Here is a 23749-nt window from a genome sequence, read left to right as displayed (position 1 = left end):
TGTCACTGAGGGTCAGATCAAGTGCCCCTGTGACACAGGCTGGCTGCTTTGTGAAGCGCTCCCAGAACACGTGATGTGGACGTGCTTCTGGAACCCATTTTAGAGATGGAGACACTGAGCCTGCGTGGGTCATTTGCCCAAAGTCATCCCAGGTGTAAGTTGGGCTTGGGGTTAAGGTTGGGAGGCTGGAGGAGGGTTGGAGGGGTTTGGAGGGTAGAGTCAGGTGGGGGAGGACCCCACCAGCTCCTGGAGACCCCCTTCAGGGAGGACAGCCTGGTGACTTGGGTACTCCGTGAAGAATTTTTTAAATGTTTATACTGGCATTGATCACAAAGGAGTTTTAGCTGCGGAGAAAATGTTTACTGGCCTATCACTACTGTGACCCTTAGTAACTCACTGTGAACAAGGATGAGGTTCGGGGAGTGACTCCCCAAGACGGGGAAGACCGCGCTAGCTGAGGAAGGGCTCTGGGAGGTGCTCATGGGCCACCCGGGGGATCCCACAATATGAGCCTCCAAAGAGGTTTGCAAAATCTCTCATCCACATCAACCGATCCTTGTTCTGAAAGAAAAAAGGAAAAGAAACACAGGGCAGAGGCTATTTTAACCTGCCAACATGCGGCTCACTTGTCTCCTTTCGGAGAGCTGGGGCTGATCCTGGGGTTGGATCCACCAGAAGCAGCCCCCGAGAAGACAGACGTGAACAGGTCTCCGCAGGGGGTGGTGCAGGACACCTGGGCAACATGAGCAGGGATCCAAAACCCAAGGACTCTGACCACCCCGCCCCTGGCCTTGACCTTGTGCCAGGTGAGGCATTGGGAAGGCTTCCCCAGGCTGGAGTTAATGTTCCTCCGCTTGTGCACAGGATCAGCTCCAGTCTTGTTCCCCAGGTGCTCGTGCAGGGGTGGAGGGGCGCCTGGAAGACAATGGACAGTCCGGGGGAGGCAGCGGACGGTCCGGGGGAGGCAGCATCTTCTTGGCCAACGCCTTGCGGCTGACCAGCCCGGGGGCGAGCACTGACCCGCTGCGCGCACCTCGCTCCTGGGCCAACGGCTGCTCTGAGGGTGACGTCCGCGTCCGGAGCCACCGCGGATCCAGTCACCGCACCGGGTCAGGACGGTGCGGACCCGCTGGGACTCTCGGCTCTCACGTATCTGAGATGCTACTGATTTCCACTGCGGCAGCCACGTCACGCGTGGCGACCCGGAGCGGGGGTACTAGCCTGCCAGCCCGCGCTTGTCTGGTAGTGATCGCGGCCTCCGGGCAGGGGCAACCCAGAGCCGCTGACCCGCGGGGCTGTCACGCGGGGTCATTCGCATGTGACCGACTTAGCGACTGGCTGAGCAGAGAGGGGGCCGCGGGAGCTTACCCCGAAGGCACAAATTGGGTGGATTAGGGAGAATTATTAGACTTCTTGCTAAGTGGGGTTGGGGTCCCGGGGAGGTGGTCTCGGTCTCATTTCTCCGGGGGGCGGGGGTGGGGGGGCAGCCCGCGGGGCGCGTGCGCGTCCTGGGGACTCGGAGCCAAACTTCAGCTCGGGCTCCGGCTACAAAATAAACCTCCTCCGCCCAGAGGTGAGGGGGAGCCTTATGTCTAGAGGCTGTTGCTAGAGAGTGAAGTCTCTAAAATGAAGTGAGAAGCACCAGGAATTTTTCTTTCTTTCTTTCTTTCTTTCCTTTTCTTTATCTTTAGTGTTCAAGGAACGTTCCACTGTCATTACTTCTGGGAGCCCGACTGGGTTCTGCCGGGCCACCCCTGCGGCCCCACACGGGCTCATCCTGAGTAATACTCGTCCTCCGGCTCATCTTCTATTTCTTCTTGCTCCGTGACTCGGAGAAATGCATTAGGATTTTGCTTTTGATTTTTAATTTTTGGACCGTCTGGTCCTGAGACTGGGAATGAGCAACCGCTGTCAGGTCCCAGGACCCGGTGCCGATGCTACTCCTTCCTCATTCTGACGTGACTTTTCTTGTTCTCGAGATTTGGTGGCTGAGGTCGATGTGGTCAGCATGGGTGAGAAGGGGACGGTCATCGGTCCGCTTGGCCAGGAGCTGGACGTGTGGTCTTGGACGTAGGGACCCTCTTCCCAGTGAGGACGTCCCTCCCTCCCCACGCCGGGCCTTTCCTCCTCCGCCTCCTTCCTCTTTTCTTCCTTCCTCCCGCGCTCCCTCACATGCGAGCTCCTGAGGGCCTATTATGGCCTCGGTCGTGCCCCGAAGAGACCATGCAAGGATGACACCCACTTCCTTGTCGTGGAGCAAGTGCTTCTCTAAGGTCTCAAAGAGCCTGTTTTGGTTTTTTTGTTTGTTTGTTTGTTTAAATATTTTACTTATTTAAAAGAGAGATCACAAGTAGGCAGAGAGGCAGGCAGAGAGAGGGGGGAAGCAGGTTCCCCGCTGAGCAGAGAGCCCTACGCAGGGCTCGATCCAAGGACCCCAAGATCATGACCTGAGCTGAAGGCAGAGGCTTAACCCACTGAGCCACCAGGCACCCCCGGGCCTATGTTTTTAACCTCGCCCTTCACCCCCTGCTTCTTCAGTAGCATGTGGGATACTGAGGAATTAAAGCAAAGGTACTCCTGTGATGAATGTGGATCCGTGAAGAATGCGGACCATTCCCATGGGAACGTCTCTGGGAGAGACACCCGGGAAAACACGGGGGAACCGCTCCACATGTTGATCTGTGGAGGGAGACAAAGGCCATTTGCCTCCAACTCTGGGTCAGCCCGGACAAGGCCGGGGCCATATCTCCAGGACCGCTAGGGACTTGCATAAAAAGTCGTCCTCTTAGATGAGGATGTGCTAGGCTTGCTGACATGACGGTCCCACACTTGACTACGATCTTCTGTAATAAATCTATGAGAAGAGAGTTGGGGCTGGCCCACAAGCTAGCTTCAGAGCAAAGGGTTTCCTCAATCATTCGGATCTTTCAATGAGAGCTCTCACATTAGCTTGGCATGAGATTTACCACGCTAGACTTTTCTTAGCTTTGTAACCTCTGTCCCAACGGAGCGACCTCCAAGTCAGTGTGGCCACTTGTGCTCTCTCCGAACAACAGGCCCAGGCTCGCTGGAGCCCCAAGTCTGTGGTCAGGAGCCCCGAGTTCGTGGCACTGGAGGGCCATCTGTCGGGCTGCACACCCGGACTCCTGTGCTAAGCCGGAGGCACCAGGCAGGGGCAGGAGGAAGATGGATTTTGGAGCGTTTTCAGACGAGTGAGTGGGTAGTAGGTGTTGCATCCATGCGCCAAGCTACCTCAGTGTGCCTTCCTAAGAGAGCCCCTTACGAATGGTCTTTACGGGCTCCTGGAAGGCTCCGTCGGTTAAGCCTTTGCCTTCTGCTCAGGTCATGACCTCAGGATCCTGGGATCTAGGCCCACATCAGGGTCCCTGCTCAGTAGGGAATCTCCTTCCCTCTCTGACCCCTCAACCCCCACCCCTACTCATGCTTGCTCCTACTAACAAAATAAAATCTTAAGAAAAAAATGGCCTTTACCCTTCATCTTTGAGAACATTTACATAATCTCTTGCCTGTGTTCACTATTGTTTTGTTTTTTATCACCAAATGATAATGAGGCAAGCTTGTTTGAGAAATGCAAATTAGGTCCTGAGTCACTCCACTGCTTGGGCAGGAAAGTTGAGCTCTATGTGCTTCTTGGTCTAATTTTCTCCCAAACTGAGTTACCTGCCTTCAGACAAAATTTGCTAACAGCCTCACTCATTATTACAGATGAATGTCACTGCCTCCAAGAGATGCTCACTTTCCCCTTATATAAGCGCCGCCTTTGATAATTAATCCTGATAACACCAATATAGAGACCCCTATCCTTGACATATTATTCAATGACTCTTGGCAGAAAGGAAAAGCATCTCACTGGAATATGATAATATACTATAAAAATCTGTATTTTACTGCCTTTCGTGAGAAATTTAACTATTTGGAGAAATAATTTTATAGTTTACCTGGTTGATTTTACTTTACACTTAACTGTTTGCTCTATTTTTAAAGAAGATACATGAAAATTGGTGACAATATACAACATTCTTCATGAACCAAACCTAGGAGAGATTAAATTTTGCCCCCAGTGAGATAGCTAAATTCAGTGGATTTTAATTACTTTTGTCCCCATGGGCTTTTTTTTTTTTCCTTCTTAATTTCTTACATTTTCCCCTTAGGTTGCACGATTAATTTGCAAGTTGAGTCCCATACTGTCCATGAAACAAAGCAATGTATGACAGATGAGGTGATCAGATGCCACCTTTGGACTGAGCACCGAGCGAGGTTTTTCTCATGTCGCCTGAGTCGGTGCGACGGAGCGAGGGTCACCTGCAGTCACGCCTTTGCGCTGCCAGGTCGCACAGTGGTTCATCCCCAACTCCGGATCATCAGAATCCCCGTTTCTTATAGAGAAAGGCAGCTCAGCATCGCATGAGGCCCTTTCCGTGCCTTGTTTTTCATTCTGGGGTTATTTAGAAATCGTATTTTCTTGACTCTGAAGGTAACAGCAGCCCATGGATACATTTTTACAGGGTAGCAATAACCTCTTGGAATACAAGTTGGTTGTTTTTTTTTTTTTTTTTTTCCTGTGAATGAATCCCGAGGCCTGGGAAGTTGCCCCTCCCTGCCCATCACATTTTCTCTATATTGCTTTCTCTAATAGCTCTTTTGGTGCTGAGATTCTAAACGTAAAGCTTAACACTCAACCAGGGTAAGCAACATTCTTAGGGAAAGCCGCCTTAATGTGGGCTTACGCATGAAATGGAAATGGCTTGTGTTATCCGTCCTTTAAAAAATTTCTAGTGCTCAGCCTCCATGAAATGGATTGCTTATGGGGAGATAATGTCTGTTCTATTCCTTTTTAAGTCTGTGAAAAATGTCATCCTGGTTAATAGGGTGATTAAAACTCTTTATGCTCCAGGAGATAAATGTGATTATGTTTGTCATACTCTACCCAAGATAAAGACAGCAAAGAAGGCAAACTTGAAATTCCATAACATTTCCTCTCTTCCATATCCAGGAACGTTCAGAACTCAATACACAGATGGTACTTCACATAAAGAATAACATTATCTGTTCAACATTTTTCCTTTCCATTAACCAATTTAACAATATGCCTCTGGTATAAAAGGAATAGACAAATGACTAAATCTTCTGATATCGGAGTTCTGACTATAGAAAAATACTTCGATCACACTGCTTGTTTTCCTTTCAACTCTCAGTTTCGTTACTCCATTTTTGCTTTTCAAATATGACTGGAGCCTATGCCTGGTGTCTCCTAGGGAGTCTGTCCCCATGTCAACGCTCCCTCAGCAGGTGATTCACGATCATTCTTATGGGGCCGCCCTGCCATGCCTCAAGAACAAAAGACGTACGGAAAGGGTTTGTAAACACGAGTCATGCCTCAGAAGTATGTGTCCAAACATTCATTCCTCAGGCCTCCCATGTGCCAGGACATGGGGGAACAGAGCACACCCACCCTGCTCCTAGACTCAGGCCAGTAACAGGAACACAAACTGTTCAGTTTGGTTCTGTCCTTCCTTCAGCCCATTCAGAGGCTAGGAATCTTTTCTTAGCAGAGATTTAGTTAAAAATGAAAGCTGGGCAAAGAGTTTTTGCTACTCCATACGCCCTGATAAATTCCACGGTTCTTTCCTTTTAGTCCTGGATTTTTAACAGGTTACATATGATCTCAGATGCTGCTTACACCTGTTTAATTAACAATACAGCAACTTTAACAGGGTAACGTGGTCCAGAGAAAAATGTTACATTATGCACTTGACATTTCATTTAAAAATTTTCCTTAGCACTAAAAGGTTTCATTATAACAGAAAAATTTCAAATGTACTTTATTAAACCTGATTGCTAATTAAAGCCTAATTAATTACAAAGAAATTGCACTACTGATCTCCAACCATATTTTTTGGGATATACTGACATATTAAAGTACTTTCTTTAAAAAATGTTCATCTCCAGTAAAAATAATTGCACGTAGACATTTTCCTCTGTTTTCTCTGAGAGGTCAGGAGGACAGGAAAGGGCTGGGCCTGTGTGTAGGAATCCGTCAGGAGGCAGTACTTAATACTGAGACTCAATACCTCAGTAACTTTCTGGTTAAAAATATTTGTTAAGCTAGGTGATAACTGGCCTATTTTTACATGAACAATTGAGGTGAAACTACAAACTATTAGTCAATGTTTAGGAACACAGAACCAACTCCTCAAAAAAGCACAATTTATATCCACAATTATTATTTTAGCATGACTGTCTCTGTGGGTTATCATAATCTGTTCCTGGCTTCTTCTCTATGTCTGAGAATTTCCAGGGTCTTGGGGTGAGCTCATCAGCTAACTGGCAAGCAGGAGCAAACCCAGGGCTGTGTTCCAGACGACGGAGCCACATCCGCTGCCTGACAGACAGGGTTTCCCTGTGAACCTGTCACTGTGGAGTGGGCCTAATAGCAGCAAGCCTTCCATGCCCTGACAATTACATCCAACAAGGAAGGCTGTGGAAACTCATTTAATTAGACACAGTGAAGTACTAGTGCTGTTAGGAGTCTGTCTATAAAGATTTTCCATCATCTGTTACTACACGTTTATTCTTCCCCCAGGTACAAAACTTGGTTTTAGCCCTTGTAAACAGAAGGATTTCCCTTGGGATCTTCTCCACCGAGAGGTTATCCATGTAATTATTTTGCAAGAATCTTCCTAATTTTGGGAAAACCTTCACACACACACACACACACACACACACACACACACACACACACTAAAGTAAAGCACACAGAATATAGGCCTCCTGTGCAGCACTGAACGCCATCCATCCCATGGGTTCGGTCAGCAATGCACATGTCCCTGATGATAAATCAGGGGAGTCCCTTTGCTTCTGTGACATCTCCAAAGCCACCCTTCTCCATGACGTTTGTTTTAGACTTTTCCCACCATGCTCATCTCATTTGGATTTCAATGCTTCCTCCCACTCAAGAGGCGATTCCGAGTTCTTGGGAATTGCTGGAAATATTGACTGCATTTTACTTCGAAAGTCTTTCATCTGAAAGAAGGAAAAGAAATCAGTTATCAAAATTAAAAGAAGGGGAAAGGAGCCAAAGCAATGAGAGAGACCCTGTTGCTGCCCCAATGATACTGCATTGCTTGTGGGTACAATAAAAGGTAAGGACTGTTCTTGCTACCTTAAAAGGAAATGAGAAACCTCTTTTCTTCTTCCTTTAAATAACATAAAATGCCATTCTAAATCTGGAAGGCAACATAATTTAAATTGTCAACTCTCCATAATATTTATTTCCTACCAGAAGAATGCTATGTGTTGTTGGCTTTCATATATAAAGATACAGCTAAGAATGGGAGTTCTGGGTTTTTGCGGGCGGGGGGGGGGGAGGGAGTTCTGTTTATCTTAACTACACCAAGAATTCTGGAGCCAAAAGGAAGAAATGAAGAGAAGAGACTCGGCAGGGTGCTCCATGGATGGAGGGCGCTGCTCTAAGGGAGGGCAGCACTCACTACGGGAGCTCGATCATCTTTCCACTAGATAGTCCGAGCTATACACGGTTTGGTTCATTATTTAATCTATCTGGGCCTGCTGTGAATTCATAGCTTCAGCTCTACAGCATGGCATGGCCTTACGGTATTCTCATCAACCACATCCGAACTGCGTTTCTCAAGGATAAAGACCCCCTGAGAGCTGTGAAGCACCTTGCACTCCTTGACAGCACCAAGTCATCTCTGGGTGGGTTGTTCTGAGAGTCGGCTGATGTTTTCTTACTTCACTTGGTTTTGAAGCTGGTTCCTTCCCTTGTCTCTAAATTTAGCCAGTGTGTCGTGTTCAGGCCTCGTCAAGTGCTAGGCATGCGCTCCAGTCCCTGCAGCACAGACTCTGGTACTGGCTAGACTTCTCTGTTCAAATCCTAACTCCACTACCTGGGGAAACTGCTTCCTGTCTCTAAGCGGTAGATCCCACGTGTATAGAACGGAGATCATCACCTGCTTACACGGTGGTGAGGATGCAAGCACAGCACCGAGCACGTGGTGTTTGGTGATCTACTAGCTATTGTCATGGCAGCATCATCAGTGCTGGGCTGCAAGAACACAGTTCACATGCATAGATATAATATGACAGATCTGTTGAAAACATTATAGTTCAGTGTCATTTTGGTCTAAGTATTCTAACATTGGGAGATCCAGGAGGTTACCTATTCTATGTAGTCTGTAGGAGGTCCGTGCCAACCATCTCAATGCTTGGGTCCCAGACACCAGGACCCAAGACACACACGTCCATGGCAGGTGTGCCTCTCCCTAGCCCAGTCTTCCACGCAACTCTCCAGCTTGTACTGTGGCGCATCCTCCATGAGAGGTTGTCAACCAGAGGTAGTACTGGGGAGGGACTGGAACTGTAGTTCCCAACAGCAGTTCTCAAATCCTGTCATGCCACTTTGGTTGCCAAAACCACAGGGAACTGCTGTTTGCATTGGGGTTGGGGGAAGATTCTAAATAGCTAACGTACTGCTTTGGGGGCACCTAGAGTGCTCAGTCCATTAAGCATGTGCCTTTGGCTCTGATCATGATCCCAGGGTTCTGGGATTGAGCCCTACGTGGAGCTCCCTGCTCAGGGGAGAGCCTGCTTCTCCCTCTCCCTCTCTCTCGAGCTCTCTCTAAAATAAATTAATAAAATCTTCAAAAAAAAATTGCTTTGTCCAAAATACCAACATGGCCCCACTGAGGAATCTTTTGCATACACTTTCTCAGTTCAAAGACATCTCTGGTCAGGGTCTACGATGTGCTGCCTAGTTCTTTCCCTTCGCCGTCACTGGTTGTAACATCTGTCACAACTAAACCTAATGAGTTTTCAAATGGGGTGTCAGAGAGCGAGGACATGAATCATTTACCATTTCACCTTCTCAGGGATGTGGGACATGGGCAGTTGTTGAGAAGGGAGGAGTCGGGGGGAAGCAGCTGAGGTCTGGGGAGGAGTAAAGGTTGGGCGTTCTACTTCAGCATGGGGGCCTGTGTTCCCATTTCCTCCTCTTGGACTGATTTTTTTTCCCCTTGCCTTTAATTTCCCAAGTATTGTATCATTTACTTGCTCCCAGGGTCATAAATGAGTTACTGAGCCACTGCAAGGAATCATTTGAAGAAAGAGCCAATTAGGAATAGACAGGCTTCAAAGAGATATAAAGGAAGAGAGACAAGTGGACCATTCAGGCCTCTTCTTTAATTTTACAGCCGTGGAAATGGAAACCCAGAGTCCACATTTAAGTTATAAACAGGGCCTTATGTTGCTTTAAGCAAGGGTTTCACAGCAGGTTTTAAAGTTCTTACTATTTTTGTTATATGGATAGTAAATGAAAACCTTCAGGGTTTTTGTTGTTGTTGTTATTGCTTTTTTTTTTTATCCTCTGTCAATTTCTGATGCAGTTTAGAGGTGTGGGTCTATCAGTAATACACTATCACAGGCTAACAGAACCTTCTGCTTAAAAATGTGCTTGAAAAACAAAAGGATAAAAAAATGTGCTTGAAAAGATTTAGAGGTTAAATTTTTTTTTTTTAAGATTTTATTTATTTGGCAGAGAGAGAGATCACAAGTAGGCAGAGAGGCAGGCAGAGAGAGAGAGAGAGGAGGAAGCAGGCTCCCTGCTGAGCAGAGAGCCCGACGTGGGGCTCGATCCCAGGACCCTGGGATCACGACCTGAGCCGAAGGCAGCGGCTTAACCCACTGAGCCACCCAGGTGCCCCGGGGTTGAGTTAATTTAAGCAAATTTGATTATAACACCAATGTACTAGATTCCACAATAACATTGACAGCTACTGGCATAAACCCATTCCCTACCCTACATCCCAACAGTCTGGTGAGGCCAGGGCATGCTAGGAACTAGTCTCCATCCAGCAACTCAGTTTTACTCTGCAGCACTTTGCAAACTCTGGGATCTCTTCCCTCTTTCCTCGGACCAGGAAGAATTTGACCTTGGCTAGGGGTCACAGGGCTACCCTTCTAAGCAGGGCCACTGCTCTCCACAAAGACTAAGACAGGAATGGCACCCCCTGGGCAACATGTCCACTGCTCAAGAACCTCATCCTTAAGTTCCAGTGTTTGTGTCCAGCAGTGATGGGTTGTCATATTATTGGAAAGTACAACTTCCTAAAGGCAGTTCTCAAATACAATGTCATGACAATTGGGAAACCTATTGTAAGTACTTCGTCATAATATGGACATTCTAAAGACTGAGTATGAGCAACTTTTCAGACATCAGAACAGATTCAAGATTGTGCCTCTGACAGTGTTACTGTCGTTCACACTGCAACAGCTTTGTAAAGGGCCATAAAGCCAGGATGCCAGCAGGAGACCTGGGACATGGCTGCGCATTCATTATGCGTGTCTTGGCAGGCAAAAAAAAAAAAGACTTTTGGTCATATATGGTGTGCTGAAAAACTCCTTAAAAGCTGCTATCTACCCAATTAATTTTAGAAAATCCTTATAGCATCTATTCTTAAAAAAATAATCAGTTATTGGAATAAAAAGCTCAAGCTGTAAAATGTCTTTGCCATTCACCAGCTCCTTTACTTCAATTACCTCTTGCAGGATGTCAATGCTGGACGTAGCATGACAAAAGCTTTTTAGGAACAAGTGATGAGAAAGCCTTCAGATAGGTCAATAATTATGGTACCAAGAGTAATTCTGAAGAACCTGGAAATTCAGCTTCTCCATAAAATAGAGTAAGACTCTGTTTCTTGAACAGGAATAAAAATGTCTGCCATTTGAGATGACCTGGACGCCAGGCACTGAACCAAGTACGGGGCTATTACTTAGTCTTTACAATTCCATGCAGCAGAAATGAGAGCCGGCACTTTGCATATGAGAAACCAGAGGTCAGAGAGGTTAAACCAGCCATGGTGACATGTTTTCTAAGTACAACTGACTGACGCCCTGGGCTCTTTCACCACAGCCACGCTGGTCCCGTGACCTGGAAAACTTGGTACCTCTAGAACCTCTAATCACATACCAGCTTTCACTAAGAAGGATTTCAAAAGCATACATACTCCTACAATGGCTACCACTTTATTTAAAATGGCATGGCAGGTTATTAGCAATGTTCCCTGATAACCAGAAGTCGTGGACTTCTAGACACAGGGGGTTCAACTTCTCCACCCTCTTGAAGTTAGGTAACCATGTGACTAGTTCTGGCAGAAGAAATGGGCATCACATCCAGGGTGATGCATTTAACCGCAGCTGTTTCCAGGCCACTCTTACCTTGCCACGGAAAAAAGGAAACCTGTGTTACTACAGAGGTGCCTCAAGATCAAAACTGTCCTTGTGTAGGACAGTTCCCTTAGAGAGACACACCTAAACCCACACTGGATTTTACAAGAGAAATAAACCTTTGTTGTTTTAAACCACACATTTGGAGACTGTTTTTCACTGTAGCATAACCCAGCCTATCCTGACTGACATAGTGAAGAGAATTACAAAACAGACCTAGGGCATCCTCTGATCCCCTTCAAAATTATGTTAAACTTGGCTGAAACATGGTTGAATGAAAACTCAAGCACGGGGCTAAGGAGAAGAGGAACTCTGTGCAGTTAAGCTTAAATGGCTCTTAGAATCAGCTGGAACAACCAAACCACCATTCTTCCTACTTTCCAAAAGCCTGGTACATCAATTTGTCCCACTCTATGTACTACTTCCTGGGTAATCAGAACATTTCTAGATGTTTCCAATAAAATAGTATGGGAGCTCTGATCACTAGGGTAAAGGGTCATTTTGGGGGGCAGACTGCTGTCCTAGATCTTCTCGATAAAATTCAACTAAGGAGAACTGGCTTTATTTTTTAAATTTATGTCAGAGAGAGATAGAACAAGCAGGGGGAAGAGTAGGCAGGCTCTCCGCTGAGCAAGCAGCCCAATGCAGGACTCGATCCAGGATCTTAGGATCATGACCTGAGCTGAAGGCAGACGCTTAAGGGAATGAGCCTCCCAGGCCTTCCAGGACTGGCTTTAGAGAGTATTTGCTGGTACCGTTCAATTTTGATTACCCCTGCTGATAGCCACATGGATCTTGAAATATGTTTAAAGACACCGTATTATTTATTTAATATTCAATTGCATTAGGAAGGCTGACATGAATTTAAAAATCTTTCTCAGGGTGCCTGGGTGGCACAGTTGGTTAAGTATCTGACCCTTGGCTTTAGCTCAGGTCGTGATCTCAAGGTCTTGAGGTGGAACCCTGCATCGGGCTCTGTGCTCAGCAGAGTTGGCTTGAGGTCCTCTCTCCCTCTCCCCCTCCTGTGTGCTCGCTCTCTCTAAAATAAAGATATTAACAAAAATTTTTTTTTAATTTTCTAAGTTATTACATCATTTAGGTAAAGGCCTGACAAGCACCTTCACTTTCTCCTAAACCCTCACTGTTATCAGATGCATAAAGTTTAGCACCTATAGTAAAGTCCATTGATCAAGGAATGAAAAGTGAATGTGTAACTTCCTGAGAAATACAATCCTTGAAGTACTCATTAAAATAACCAATTTCTAGGACACTAACAGGGCAAAATTGAAACACAAAAGCTTCCTGCTAGTGAAGTGAACTAGCAGCAGGGACGAGGCGAGCATCTTGGGGTCAGGGCCCAATCTGCTGGTAAGACCCGACCCAACAAGGACAGTCTGTAACACACTTCCTGATTTAACTTGCTAACAGGTCAGGTTCTCAGAGGCAGTTCTAAAATAACGTTAGTCAGGCTTGGTTTTTAACAACTCCAAAATCTAAGTGTATCTCCTTTCCCTGCTGACTAAGTGACAGAAACACTTGCCATCTCTGTTAGGCCTCTTTCTAAAGGCTTTGTATTTTACTGCATTAAACACTTTGTAACAACTGCCAACCAGATCACTCCTCTTTTCACATTTTAACCTAATGATCCTGCTTCCCTGGCATCCATACAAGAGTACGTGTGTGCATGTGCCTCTCTGCCCCCAAATAAACAGGACCTACTTGCAGCTCCCGTTTTATAATGCCTTTTTTTTAAGGCCCAGGTGACAGACTGTCACAGTGGAATGAAGACAGCTCATGGCTTCATTACACAAAGTACTTCTGTAGGTACATTTATTTTTACATTGTAAAGGAAGTTACAACATCTTAAAAATGGTAAATAAACATAGTAAGTATAAGCCATCCAGAATGAAAGAACATGTACTTAATGAAAACTATCATTTCTATAACACAAATGCCTATATCCTAATCCTTTTTGGACCAAAGAGCAAACACACACACACACACACACACAGCACGTGCTGGTACATCTGTGGTACAGAACACCTTCGATGAGGTCACTTAGGAACTACAGGGGGAAAAAGCATCCTGACATCTAGATGCTAAAAAAAAAAGCTTGGGGGCAACTCACTCTACTTCCTTTCCTGTTTCCAACTTGTAGAAATTCAAGCTTATAAAAAAAAAATTTTTTTTTTTTTTGACAAACAAAACCCTGTAACTACTATCCCTTCAGTAACTTCAGAAAGGTAGTTTCCAACAACTTTAAAGCTTGAGCTCCTTCTGAATTTCCCAAAGCGTTTCTGCACTCTTCTTCAGACAAGCCTCTTCTTCTGTGGTCAGCTTTATCTTTATAAGGTCTGTAATACCATTCTCTCCCAAGATACACGGAACACTGAGGAATACTTCTTCATTTATTCCATAGAGACCCTTAACTAATGTGGAAACTGGATGCACTCTTCTAAGATTCTTCAAAATACTTTCTGTTAAATCAGCTACAGATAGGCCAATGGCCCAAGAAGTATAATCTTTCATTCTAATAATCTCATAGGCACTAGCGACCACATCTTTGTGGACATTCTTCCACTGCTCAGGATCTTGATCAGTTCCTATGGCTGAGTTCAGGTTCTTCAGAGGGACACCAGCGACGTTCACTCCACTCCACACAGGCACACTCGAGTCTCCATGCTCTCCCAGGACCCACCCATGACAGCTTTCAGCGTGGATACCGAGCTTCTGCCCAATCAAGAAACGGAAACGGGCCGTGTCCAGACTACAACCACTTCCAGTAACACGGTTTGGGGGAAATTCGCTCAACTTCCAGGCCACGTAAGTTAGTATATCCACTGGGTTGGAAACAACGATCATTTTGCAGCGAGGGCTATACTGGGTAATACTGGAAATCATTAATTTAAAGATGTCCACATTTCGATGGACTAAATTCAGCCGTGTTTCCCCTTTTTCCTGGCGCGCCCCTGCGGTGATGATCACGAGGCTGGAGTTTGCAGTGACGAGGTAATCTGTGCTGGACACAATAGTTGGCATTTTCACGAAGGGGCTGCCATGCTGAAGATCCATCGTCTCCCCCTTCAGTTTGTCTTCATGAACATCCACAAGGGCAAGTTCATCGGTCAAGCCCCTTAACAGGATGCTGATAGCACAGGCCATGCCAACCGATCCGGTTCCGATGATGGAGACCTTGTTGTGAGGCACGGCCTCCTCGGAAGCGAAGTTCTTGAGAAGCTCGCACCTGACGGTTGCCATCTTGCACACGCGGGGGACCGCCCAGGCGCCCGTGAGAGGGAGGCCCGCCGCCCGGCGGGGACACAGCCAATTCACTCTCCCGGCGCCCACTCTCGGGCCGGCCCGCAGGACTCCCACGGCCCGACTCATGGCCACTCACTCGAGAAGTGGAGGGAGAAAGGAGGGAAGCGCCAGACAAGCTCCCAGGCGGGACGGAAAATTGCAGGTGACCCTTAAACGTGCCCTCCTCCTGCAACTGCGGCTGTGCAAGCCCGTGGCGGTTGGGAGCCCCCGCAGTCCACTACAGCGGCTGCGCAAGCCCGTAGCGGTTGGGAGCCCCCGCAGTCCACTACTGCGGCTGCGCAAGGCCGGGGTGTCGGCGGGCCCCGCGGCCCACTACCGCGGCTGCGCAAGGCGGCCGGGCCCCCGGGAATCGCCAGGGCCTCCGGGGAAATTTCTGCGTTGGACTCGGGTGGGAAAAGGACTTCTCTAGCAGATGAATTCTGAAGTGAAAGTTTTATAAACATGAAGTCTCTGCAACTTTTAACGAGAATAATGGACCAACCAAGACCCCCGGGATTACTGATTTTTGCTACAGATGCCAAGTAAAAAAATTCCAATATGTACAGATAAAAATAGGGTTATCTTCTGAAGTGTATCCCTGCCGGGACGAATAAGGTGTGTGCGCCGTCTCCAAATGGCCGCCTTCACCGTTTCTCTGCGTAGGAGAGGTGGGGCTCCTGACTTCGGCTGTACCCCACTTGAGAGCTTTCTATTTGGAAAGGTGCCACTGCCTTCATACAGCCACGACCAGGACCCACCACTGCTGGGAAGTCACAGCAGCGACGACAAGGGGAAGTGGCCGACTGCGCGGGGTCCGGCGCGAAAACTCACGCGGACGCTGTTACTTCCTTCTCACGCCAAAGGCAAGGCTGGGATTCCGAGTCCTGATTAAAAACGACTTCTCGAGTCGAAAGGTGGGGAGATAGCCTTCTATTAAATATTTCATATTTAGGACTGGGAAAGCTATTCTTACCCTTTCTGCCACGGAAATGCAGTCTAGAAAGACAGGAATAATCAGAGGAGGTGGTGAGCGGAGGAAAAGTGTGGCTATTAATGGGGTTCCTGCCATCCTGTTTCGGTGTGATTTAGCACTCTAGCAGGGACCAGACCCCCATGTGGAACGTATGCGGTCACAAGCCCCATGACACACACAACGGTGAGAGCACCACATACCTAAGTTCCATCCACAATAGTGGTCAGATTTATGGTAACCATTTCTCAAAATCAAATTGAAAACTGGAATTGCTCAAATGATCATCTTTATTTAATGGTGGCTAACATCTTCGAGGGATCCTTTTAAAGGACCAACTTTTGATAGTTTCTTTTATCCCAGTCGTAATTGAAATGTTTTAACCTGATGCCTGTTCCCACCTTCTTCCTATAATGATTCCTTTGACCAGTCAAGTCATTTTCCAAGATAAGTGTTCTTGAGGATGAAATTCAAGCACATAAAGACTCGTAGCTAAATGACTTCTTTCTAAAGTAATTTTCTTTCTAGAGTTTGAACCTCTTCAGAAATAAAATCTCTGACAGCTGCCTCTTCAGTTTTTCCCCTTAGCCACAACTAAATCAATTTTGAGAAAATAACACTCTCCAAAATAAAAATACCTCAAACAAAGCAGCTTTTTATTTACAGTAAGTCTTGAGGTAAGAAGGGAATAACTAAGACAAAGAGACGTACATGACCCCCGGAGCAGATTTAGGTCTACTCAAAGATGTGCAAAGCCAAATACAGCCAGATAGCTCCCTAATGATCTGTCTTCAGTGGCTCTTTATTCCTTTTGAATGGAAAACCTAACTCAAATTATCTGTTCAAAATACAGCATAATACAGCTGATGGCAGGATTATGCTGATTATGCTTGACGACATCACTTAGGAGGGAGAAAGCAAGAAATGAAGATGACCAGCAAGTCTTCTGGACCAGCAATGGTTCCAAGTAAGTCATTCTCTTCCTTCTGCCTAGACTCTTCCCGCAGGTCCCCTGCCCTTTTTCTAGCTAGGGGTGCAGTTCAAATATTCCACCCTCTCAGTCTCTACAATCCCCCAAGCAGAAGTGACTTTTAAGAATCCTACGCCACCAATGTCTTTTGTACCTCTCTCCATTGTGGGATTTATCACACACTATTAAATGTAATTACTTAGGAACTTGTCTCTCCAAAGAGATCACCTTTTATTTAGAGCATATCACGACCCTTTAGAACAGAGCTCGGTAAGTGAATTCAGTAAATATTCATGGTAGGAAAGGAGTAAAGAACCCAGTGAAGTTAAGGCCAGAGCGCTGAAAGGTGAGAGAAACAGAAAGGCACAACTGGAGAATCCACCTGGTGCCAAAGTTTTAAATTAAGGGGTGGGTAAAATGTGTAGGTACCTGTTTGCGGTTTCTTAGCAAAGCTGATGTATACAAGTCAGATAAAGATATGGATAAGCTAAAAGATTTCTTAGCCATTTTCAAAGCCAAAGCCAATACCTACCAAGTCAGAACATACAAAAAAGAAATTCTGCAGCACTAGACACACAGTAAAACAAATGCTCAATGGCAGAGAGAATATTTTCATCCTATAAAAAAATGTTTCATTCTTTGGAAAGCTTTTATAAAATAACCACTGCACAAAACCCTTGATATGAGAAAGAGAGAGAAGCTGTGATGAAAGTACTATTAATTAATATTATAAGCTATAAACTTATCAGCAAGTAGAGCATTATATAAACATAATTATTTTAAAAATCTTCTTTCTGATTTAAAAATCATAAATTGCAAATTATAGTTTTAAAACAAATTAGTGGGCTGTGATTCTATTGCTCATATACTAAAATCTATATTTACAAATACCAGCACCTTAGAGCATTTTCCTTTGTCGGTGATATGGGAATGCTGGGGAGGGACAAAAGTAGGGCCACAAAGCTTTTCTCCTAATAAAACAAGGGCAGACTAGACGTCAAGTCAAAACACTGCAATCAACTTGCATTGATGGTATTCAAATATCGTTAACAGGAATTGGCAAGGTCATCTAATAAAGAATCCAAATCTCAATTGTGTTCTTTAAGGGCATTATCGACACATAATTTTTGATGCACTTAGAAGAGCCACATGCATTTATCTTTCAAAAGTGAAATATTTTAACGGAGCACAAATCACGAAAAACAAAGAAACTAAAATTCACTAATAGGTGCTTAAATTTCCCAATTTGTAGCTAAAAACTGACAAAGCTTAATTTTATGGATTTAGGCTCTAAATAGATGTGTTTTTATTAATTCACTGCAATTATTCTCTGTGGTTGGATTAATAGAAATAATACTGTAGTCCCCGATAGCAGTTCTATTCATCTAAAAAAAAAAAAAAATGACATGAAGAATATGTTTGTACATGGAAGTTACCTTCAATTTAGGTAAGAACTTAAATTTACCTAAAACTTAAATTCCACCCAAAGGTGGAAACTTAAGTTATTTTTTACAGTCTCAAAACTGCCAGAATAGATGAACTCCTTATTTGCCTCAAGACCCCATCCAGGCGAAGAACAGAGTCAGCAGCAGAAACAGAAGAGAGGAAGGAATGTTCAGTGGCGACATTAGCAAGGTCAAGGCTCAGAGGCTAGAAGGACATGGCCTTTCAGCAAGGCTAGAACTCTGAGTGCAATAAAGAGAGAACCAGCCAGAGTCTTGAGCGATGCGTTGTGAACATTTGCATCAGATCCTTTTTTCTGGGGCCAGTCCCGTGCAGTGCAGGCCACCGAGTTGCACCCCTGGCCTCTATCCATGGAATGCCAGAACACCTCCACTGTCATGATAATCAGAACTGTCTGTGGATGTTGCCAAGTATCTTTCTTCTGTGGGGAGGGGAAGTCAAAATGCCCCCATTAAGAACCAGTGGATTAAAAATGAGTAGGAGCGAGACCAGAGAGCAACCAAACCATTTCAAGGAACTTGGATTTTATTCTCCAGGGAAGAGTGGGCCATTGAAATGGCAGAAACAGTGATCAGGTTTCATCCAACAGATGTCTCCTGGACACATTCTCCATGCTAGGTACTCTATCAGGTGCTGAGGTTACAACAGTGAACAAGACAAATGAGGTCTCTATCCTCTTAAAATTTACATTCTGTGAGGACAGATAAGACAAGTAAATGGTCAAAAGAACTTCATTTTGCAACAGTGCTGTGAAAAGAAGAAAACAGGATGCCATCCGAGAGGGACTGATGGTCTGGGGAAGCTTCTCGGGGGAGACGAACGCAAACAGGGTTGAAACTCTACAAGCCAACACAGAGCCGCCAGGCCAGCACCTGGGCAAGGAGTCTGCTGGACCAGCAGGAGGAAGGCTGGCGTGCGGTGGGGGGCAGGGGGGTGTCTGCGGGTGGGAGGGGTGACTGGGTGGTCCAAGAGGAGGCCGGCTGGCACGTGGGGCTACATCCCACAAGACTTCTTCACGGGGAGCCTCTGAAGCGTTGTTCAGAGTGACGTCATCTGACACTTTACAAATCTCCAGCTGCTGTGTGGAAGGAGAGTTCGGTGGCGGGGGGGGGGGGGGGGGGGGGTGTAAAGAAGAGGCCGGAAAACTCTGCGAGGCAAAAGATGAATGTAATGGCGAGAGATGAAAGGGGCCAGGCCGTGTCTGGCAGCACAGCCAACAAGCAGGACTTGCCCGTGGATGACATGAAGGGAATGAAGGGAAATGAGAGAAGCCGAGATGATGAGTCTCTGCTGGTTTCCGGGCTTGGGCAGCTGGAGGCACGGGAGGGACGCAGCCCGCACGGGAGCGACGAGAGGCGGTGAGGAGACCGAGAGCTCTGAGTGAGACCCAGGCTGCTGCGTGCCTCTGGGCCACACCACTGCTGATGTGCAACAGGCACGTGCAGGGCAAACCCGACGGCCGACTGCGCAGACTGTGTTCAGATGCCGAGGACCACAGCTGGGGCTGACGGACCAAAGGAGTAGTTGGAGAAAGATGGGGAACATCAAGAGAGAATCTGCAGAGGCGGGAGGAGCTGTACACACAGCTGTACACACAGCAGCGGGGGACTGACAATCAGCAAAGGCTGGGGTACTCCTGGGAGCGAGGTCCTCCGACAGATGGACGTGATGGACCTATGCCCGCGGCACGGACACCTCGCCCACGGTGACATGAAGAAAGGCAGAGTGAGTGGTACAGATGCAGGATGAACCCCGGGGAAGATGAAGGCCAGAGCCCTCTCGCGGTGTGGAGAAAGGACTATGGAGAGACCGGGTGGGAGGCAGGGAGGAGAGGTCCGTCGTGACCATCCTGGGGCAGGGACAGTGGCAGTGGGAGTGTGGAGAAGCAAGACGTGCTGAGTGATTAGATACAGCGGTGAGAAAGAGTGTGGTCATGATGAGAATCCAGCTTTTCCCGGATGACACGGCCACTCACCGTGAGTGACCCAGGAGTAGGATGCTGCGTGGGGACGGGGGCAGGGCAGTAAATAACATTCATGTGGGAACACACGTGAGACCTGCAGGACATGCGAGCATTGGTGTCTAGCAAGTGGGTCCATGAGCAAGGAGCTCAGAAGTCGACTAGAGACGCAGACCTGGCCGCCTTCTGTGTGTGGATGAAGCTAGAGCAGAGGGACCCTCGGAGCAGCAAATTTAAAGGCAAAGTAAGGAACCTAGCATAAAATGTATAAAATAGGCAGCAGCATTTCAGAAGGAAATGGAATAGTGGGAAGGAAAAAATAAGAGCCAAACTAGGATTGAGAAAAATTACAAAAAGAATGAAGAACTATAAAAGGCCAGGATCCATTAGCACAAGAAACAAACAATAACTGATATATATCCGATATATAGATTTGGTTCACCAAAAATTATAGAAATTATGTTCAGCACAGTCTACACTGTGGAAAGATACACAGCACATTAAAAAAAGATTTCTTCTTAGAATCATTTCGGTCAGGAGAATTCAATTTGAGAGACCACTTCATTATCAGATATACTGGGAAACGAAAAGTAATATATAAAAATATATCAACATATACATATAAAAATGTTTTATAGATTCCTAGGTATTTCTAAGTGACCAACCAATAATAGGTACCTTTTAAAACAAAGCGTAAGGAGAAGCATAGGCTATTGGGTCTTCGTTCCACAGTGCCTTATTTAGAGAGATCTGCTCATCTGAGTCCAATTTTCTATGCTCCATATTGAAATAAGGACAAAGAAAAAGAAAACCCAAATGAAATCAAGGATATTTTTCCTCCAGTGGAATAAGGCCAGGAACATTCCTGAGGTGATTAAGCCTGATTTGTGTCAGGCTTTGGAACAAGAAGGCTTTTATGGCAGAGCTTATCTTTTCTAATAATTGTTGCACATTCCCACTTTATAAAATGCTTGGGTCCTATTTTACTTATAAAAGGAAACTGGTGGGTTTTTAGAAGAGGTATTTTGGCAATATGCCAATAAAAAAAGCTGTGGGTTTTTTTTTTTCTTTTCCTGCTCCCTTGGCTTAGGGGGGAAAAAAACCCACCTCAGAAAACAAAATACAACATTGGTCATTATCTCCCATTTTAAACTGAGCAAGTGCCTGTGATTCGGTCTCTCTGTCACCAAATTCCTTTCCACATTACATCGAGTGCCTCTTACCACCGGATGCCAAGCCCATTAGAGCGGCAGTGAGTGGGAAATAAGGGTTATAGAGATGTTCTTGTCACCTCAGACCTAAATTTAAGTGATGCACAGTGCCACTTCCAATTAATTTAAAAATGATTCCAGGAATATATTCCTCAATGCTTACATTGTTTGAAGGCCTTCAGCTTGACAGACAGAACTGCCTGTGTCAGATCATGATGACTCTGTGTTCTAGGCATTCTAGGAAGATCCATCAGGAAGTGGAAGTGAAGCTGTGTGTGCTGATGTTATGGTAATCAGAGTCAGGAACTGAAGTTTGCTTCCTGGGGACAGAAGCTGGTAAAGATGTTCGGAAGCTCTCAAATTAGATTAAGCAAGGATGCAGAAGGGACATATTTTAGTCACTCCTCTGACTTCCCCTGCAGATCCCTCAGAAGTGGTCACCATTAAACAATTTGCCAGGAAATGGATTTGTTTTTAACCTCTGACCGGAACCAAAGCAAAGTACAAAGCATACAGTCTATTTCCTTCTTAAATATCTTAGATATTAAAAACCTCTAAGCTTTTTCATAGTTTTATTTATATATGTGGTCCTAGCGTTCACCTACAATGTTGCTTCATTTGAGACAAATAACTTAAAAATGGTTCAGAATAAACATATTTAATATAAGATCTACCAGATACTGAAATCAGCAAAAAGGCAAAAGAAAGAGATTTTACTGTAATTAGCAAAAGCCCTCAAAGCTGGTCATAAGGCCATTAAGAAATGAGCGTAAACATTAACATTAAAAAGTATACTTAGCAGCAGCTACTAAAAAGAGCTGGAGAAAATACATTTTATTAGAATGAATCCAATATTGTCCTAGAAGAAAGATATTATTACCTCTCTTAAAGAATCTTTCTTAGAATAGGAAAGACAGATGCCAATTTCTGGAGAAATAATTAAGACATGTTTTACTTTTTGATTTTAAGGAAAAGGAAGCCTGGGCTCTTGAGAAAGAAATAAGCTATATCAGATCAAGAGGAAATATGGGGGCTGGAGAGATGTGTAAGACTTCAATCACAGATTATTTGCATAAAAGCCTTTAGAGCAGCGGGACTTTGGAGAGAAACAGTAAAGGAAGAAAGAGATTATTTTCCATTTATCAGATTGGCAAACATTTCAAAGTAATAGAAGCCACTAATGGCGAGGGAGCTAGGAAACCTGTATGCACTGTCAGCATCTTCTAAATGTATCAACTTTGTACTTTGGACATCAAAAACATTTTTAAATGCCCCTGGATTCAACAATAACATTAGTTATCTTTAGGACAAATTTCCTGACTGAGAAAAGTATAAAAAGATGCACACCTACAGAGGTTCACTATGGTGTTTAATAGTGAAAAATTACAGTATAAGTGCTATTGGCAGGAGACTGATTACATAAATTATAATATAATGGAACACCAGGTAGCCATTAAAAGTGATGGAGATTTACACAGTCTATTATGCAAAGATGTTCTTGTGGCTATTCAGTGAGAAAAGGCTCTAGAATAGAACAGTAAAACACTTACATACAATTATATTCACAGACATACAGAAAGTCTGAAGGGATGTTTTTACTGTAATAAGTGATCACAACTAAATAGGATTTCTGGTGATTTTTGTTTCCCTTTTTGTACTTTTCCACCCTTTTTTTTTTTTAAATGGGTACATAATTTTATAAAATAAACACAATATAAAACACAAAATAAACATAAAATATCTGTTTTAAAAAAGATAAGTCCTAAACATGTTTTTCTTTAAAAATAAGCAATATATGTAAATAAAAACAAATACTTCTTATTACCTGGTAAAAGACAAACTAAATGAAAAATTTCCTTTATTTACAAGTTAATTTTTAAATTTAAGTCTCTGGATGATTTAATGTATTCACAATAACTAAAAATGTTTTCATTTGTGGTTTTATTACTATTGAGATTTTAGCTCCTCTGAGGGCAACGACTGTAAATTATCTGTGAATCTAACTACACCAGGTATCATGAATGTATTAACTACAAGGCACAGTAAATGTTAGCAGTGGTGATTCCGACTGGTACTGAGACAGCCTCAAGTCCAACAAATGTTGGAAGAGAAGAGAAGAGTCCAGGCAAAAAAAGCCCCAGGTTTCCCAGTCGTATCAATCAGGAATTATTTATACATCCAACATTTTTCCTTCTAAGGGGAGGGGAAAAGAAGGCAGAATAGTCTAATCGTAATTATGCTCAATCTTTTCAGAAATCCTTTCAAGTATCAATACTTAATATAAATAGGAAAAGGTACAAAAGTGAAGTCTTTGTGCTTGAGTCACAGGTGAATAATTTTAAGTGGCATGGTATTTTTAAGTTTTTTTATTTGTTTGAGAGAGTGTGAGCGAGACAGAGTGAAAGAGAGAGAGAGAGAGAGAGAGCACGCACGTACAAGCAGTGGGGAGGGAATGAGGGAGAGGGAGAAGCAGGCTCCTGGCTGAGCAGGGAGCCCGATGCGGGGCTCCTTCCCAGGACCCTGGGATCATGACCTGACCCGAAGGCGGGCAGTTCACCTACTGAGCCACCCAGGCGCCCTGGCTTGCTTCTTTTGATAACTGGGGAATTACT

The 23749-nt window shown here is 44.9% G+C and overlaps 2 protein-coding genes across 2 annotated transcripts in view; both read right to left on the bottom strand.

Moving 5' to 3' along the window:
• Window positions 1-4983: 4983 nt before the first annotated feature.
• The window catches only part of TMEM242 (transmembrane protein 242), a 28920-nt gene continuing 10154 nt past the window's right edge, over window positions 4984-23749 (bottom strand). The window contains exon 4 of the mRNA XM_004770895.3: window positions 4984-7044. Within this exon, the coding sequence (XP_004770952.1) occupies window positions 6946-7044 (99 nt within the window). The 3' untranslated portion in view covers window positions 4984-6945. The remainder of the gene's footprint in view (window positions 7045-23749) is intronic.
• Window positions 12286-22833, bottom strand: LOC101686916 (L-lactate dehydrogenase A-like 6A). Its single transcript, XM_013044968.2, has one exon. It carries the CDS (start codon window positions 14647-14649, stop codon window positions 13522-13524), a length of 1128 nt encoding a protein of 375 aa, XP_012900422.1. The 5' UTR covers window positions 14650-22833; the 3' UTR covers window positions 12286-13521.

This window comes from Mustela putorius, unplaced genomic scaffold, assembly GCF_011764305.1.
Source record: "Mustela putorius furo isolate JIRA1106 unplaced genomic scaffold, ASM1176430v1.1 tig00000450_pilon_pilon_pilon, whole genome shotgun sequence".
NCBI classification, from domain to species: domain Eukaryota; kingdom Metazoa; phylum Chordata; class Mammalia; order Carnivora; family Mustelidae; genus Mustela; species Mustela putorius.
Note: the sequence above shows the minus strand (reverse complement) of the source record. Positions and strands in the feature narration are given on the sequence as shown.

Bases quoted from the DNA above. Each gene is read 5' to 3' on its own strand.
- LOC101686916 (XM_013044968.2), bottom strand. From the start codon at position 14,649: ATGAGTCGGGCCGTGGGAGTCCTGCGGGCCGGCCCGAGAGTGGGCGCC.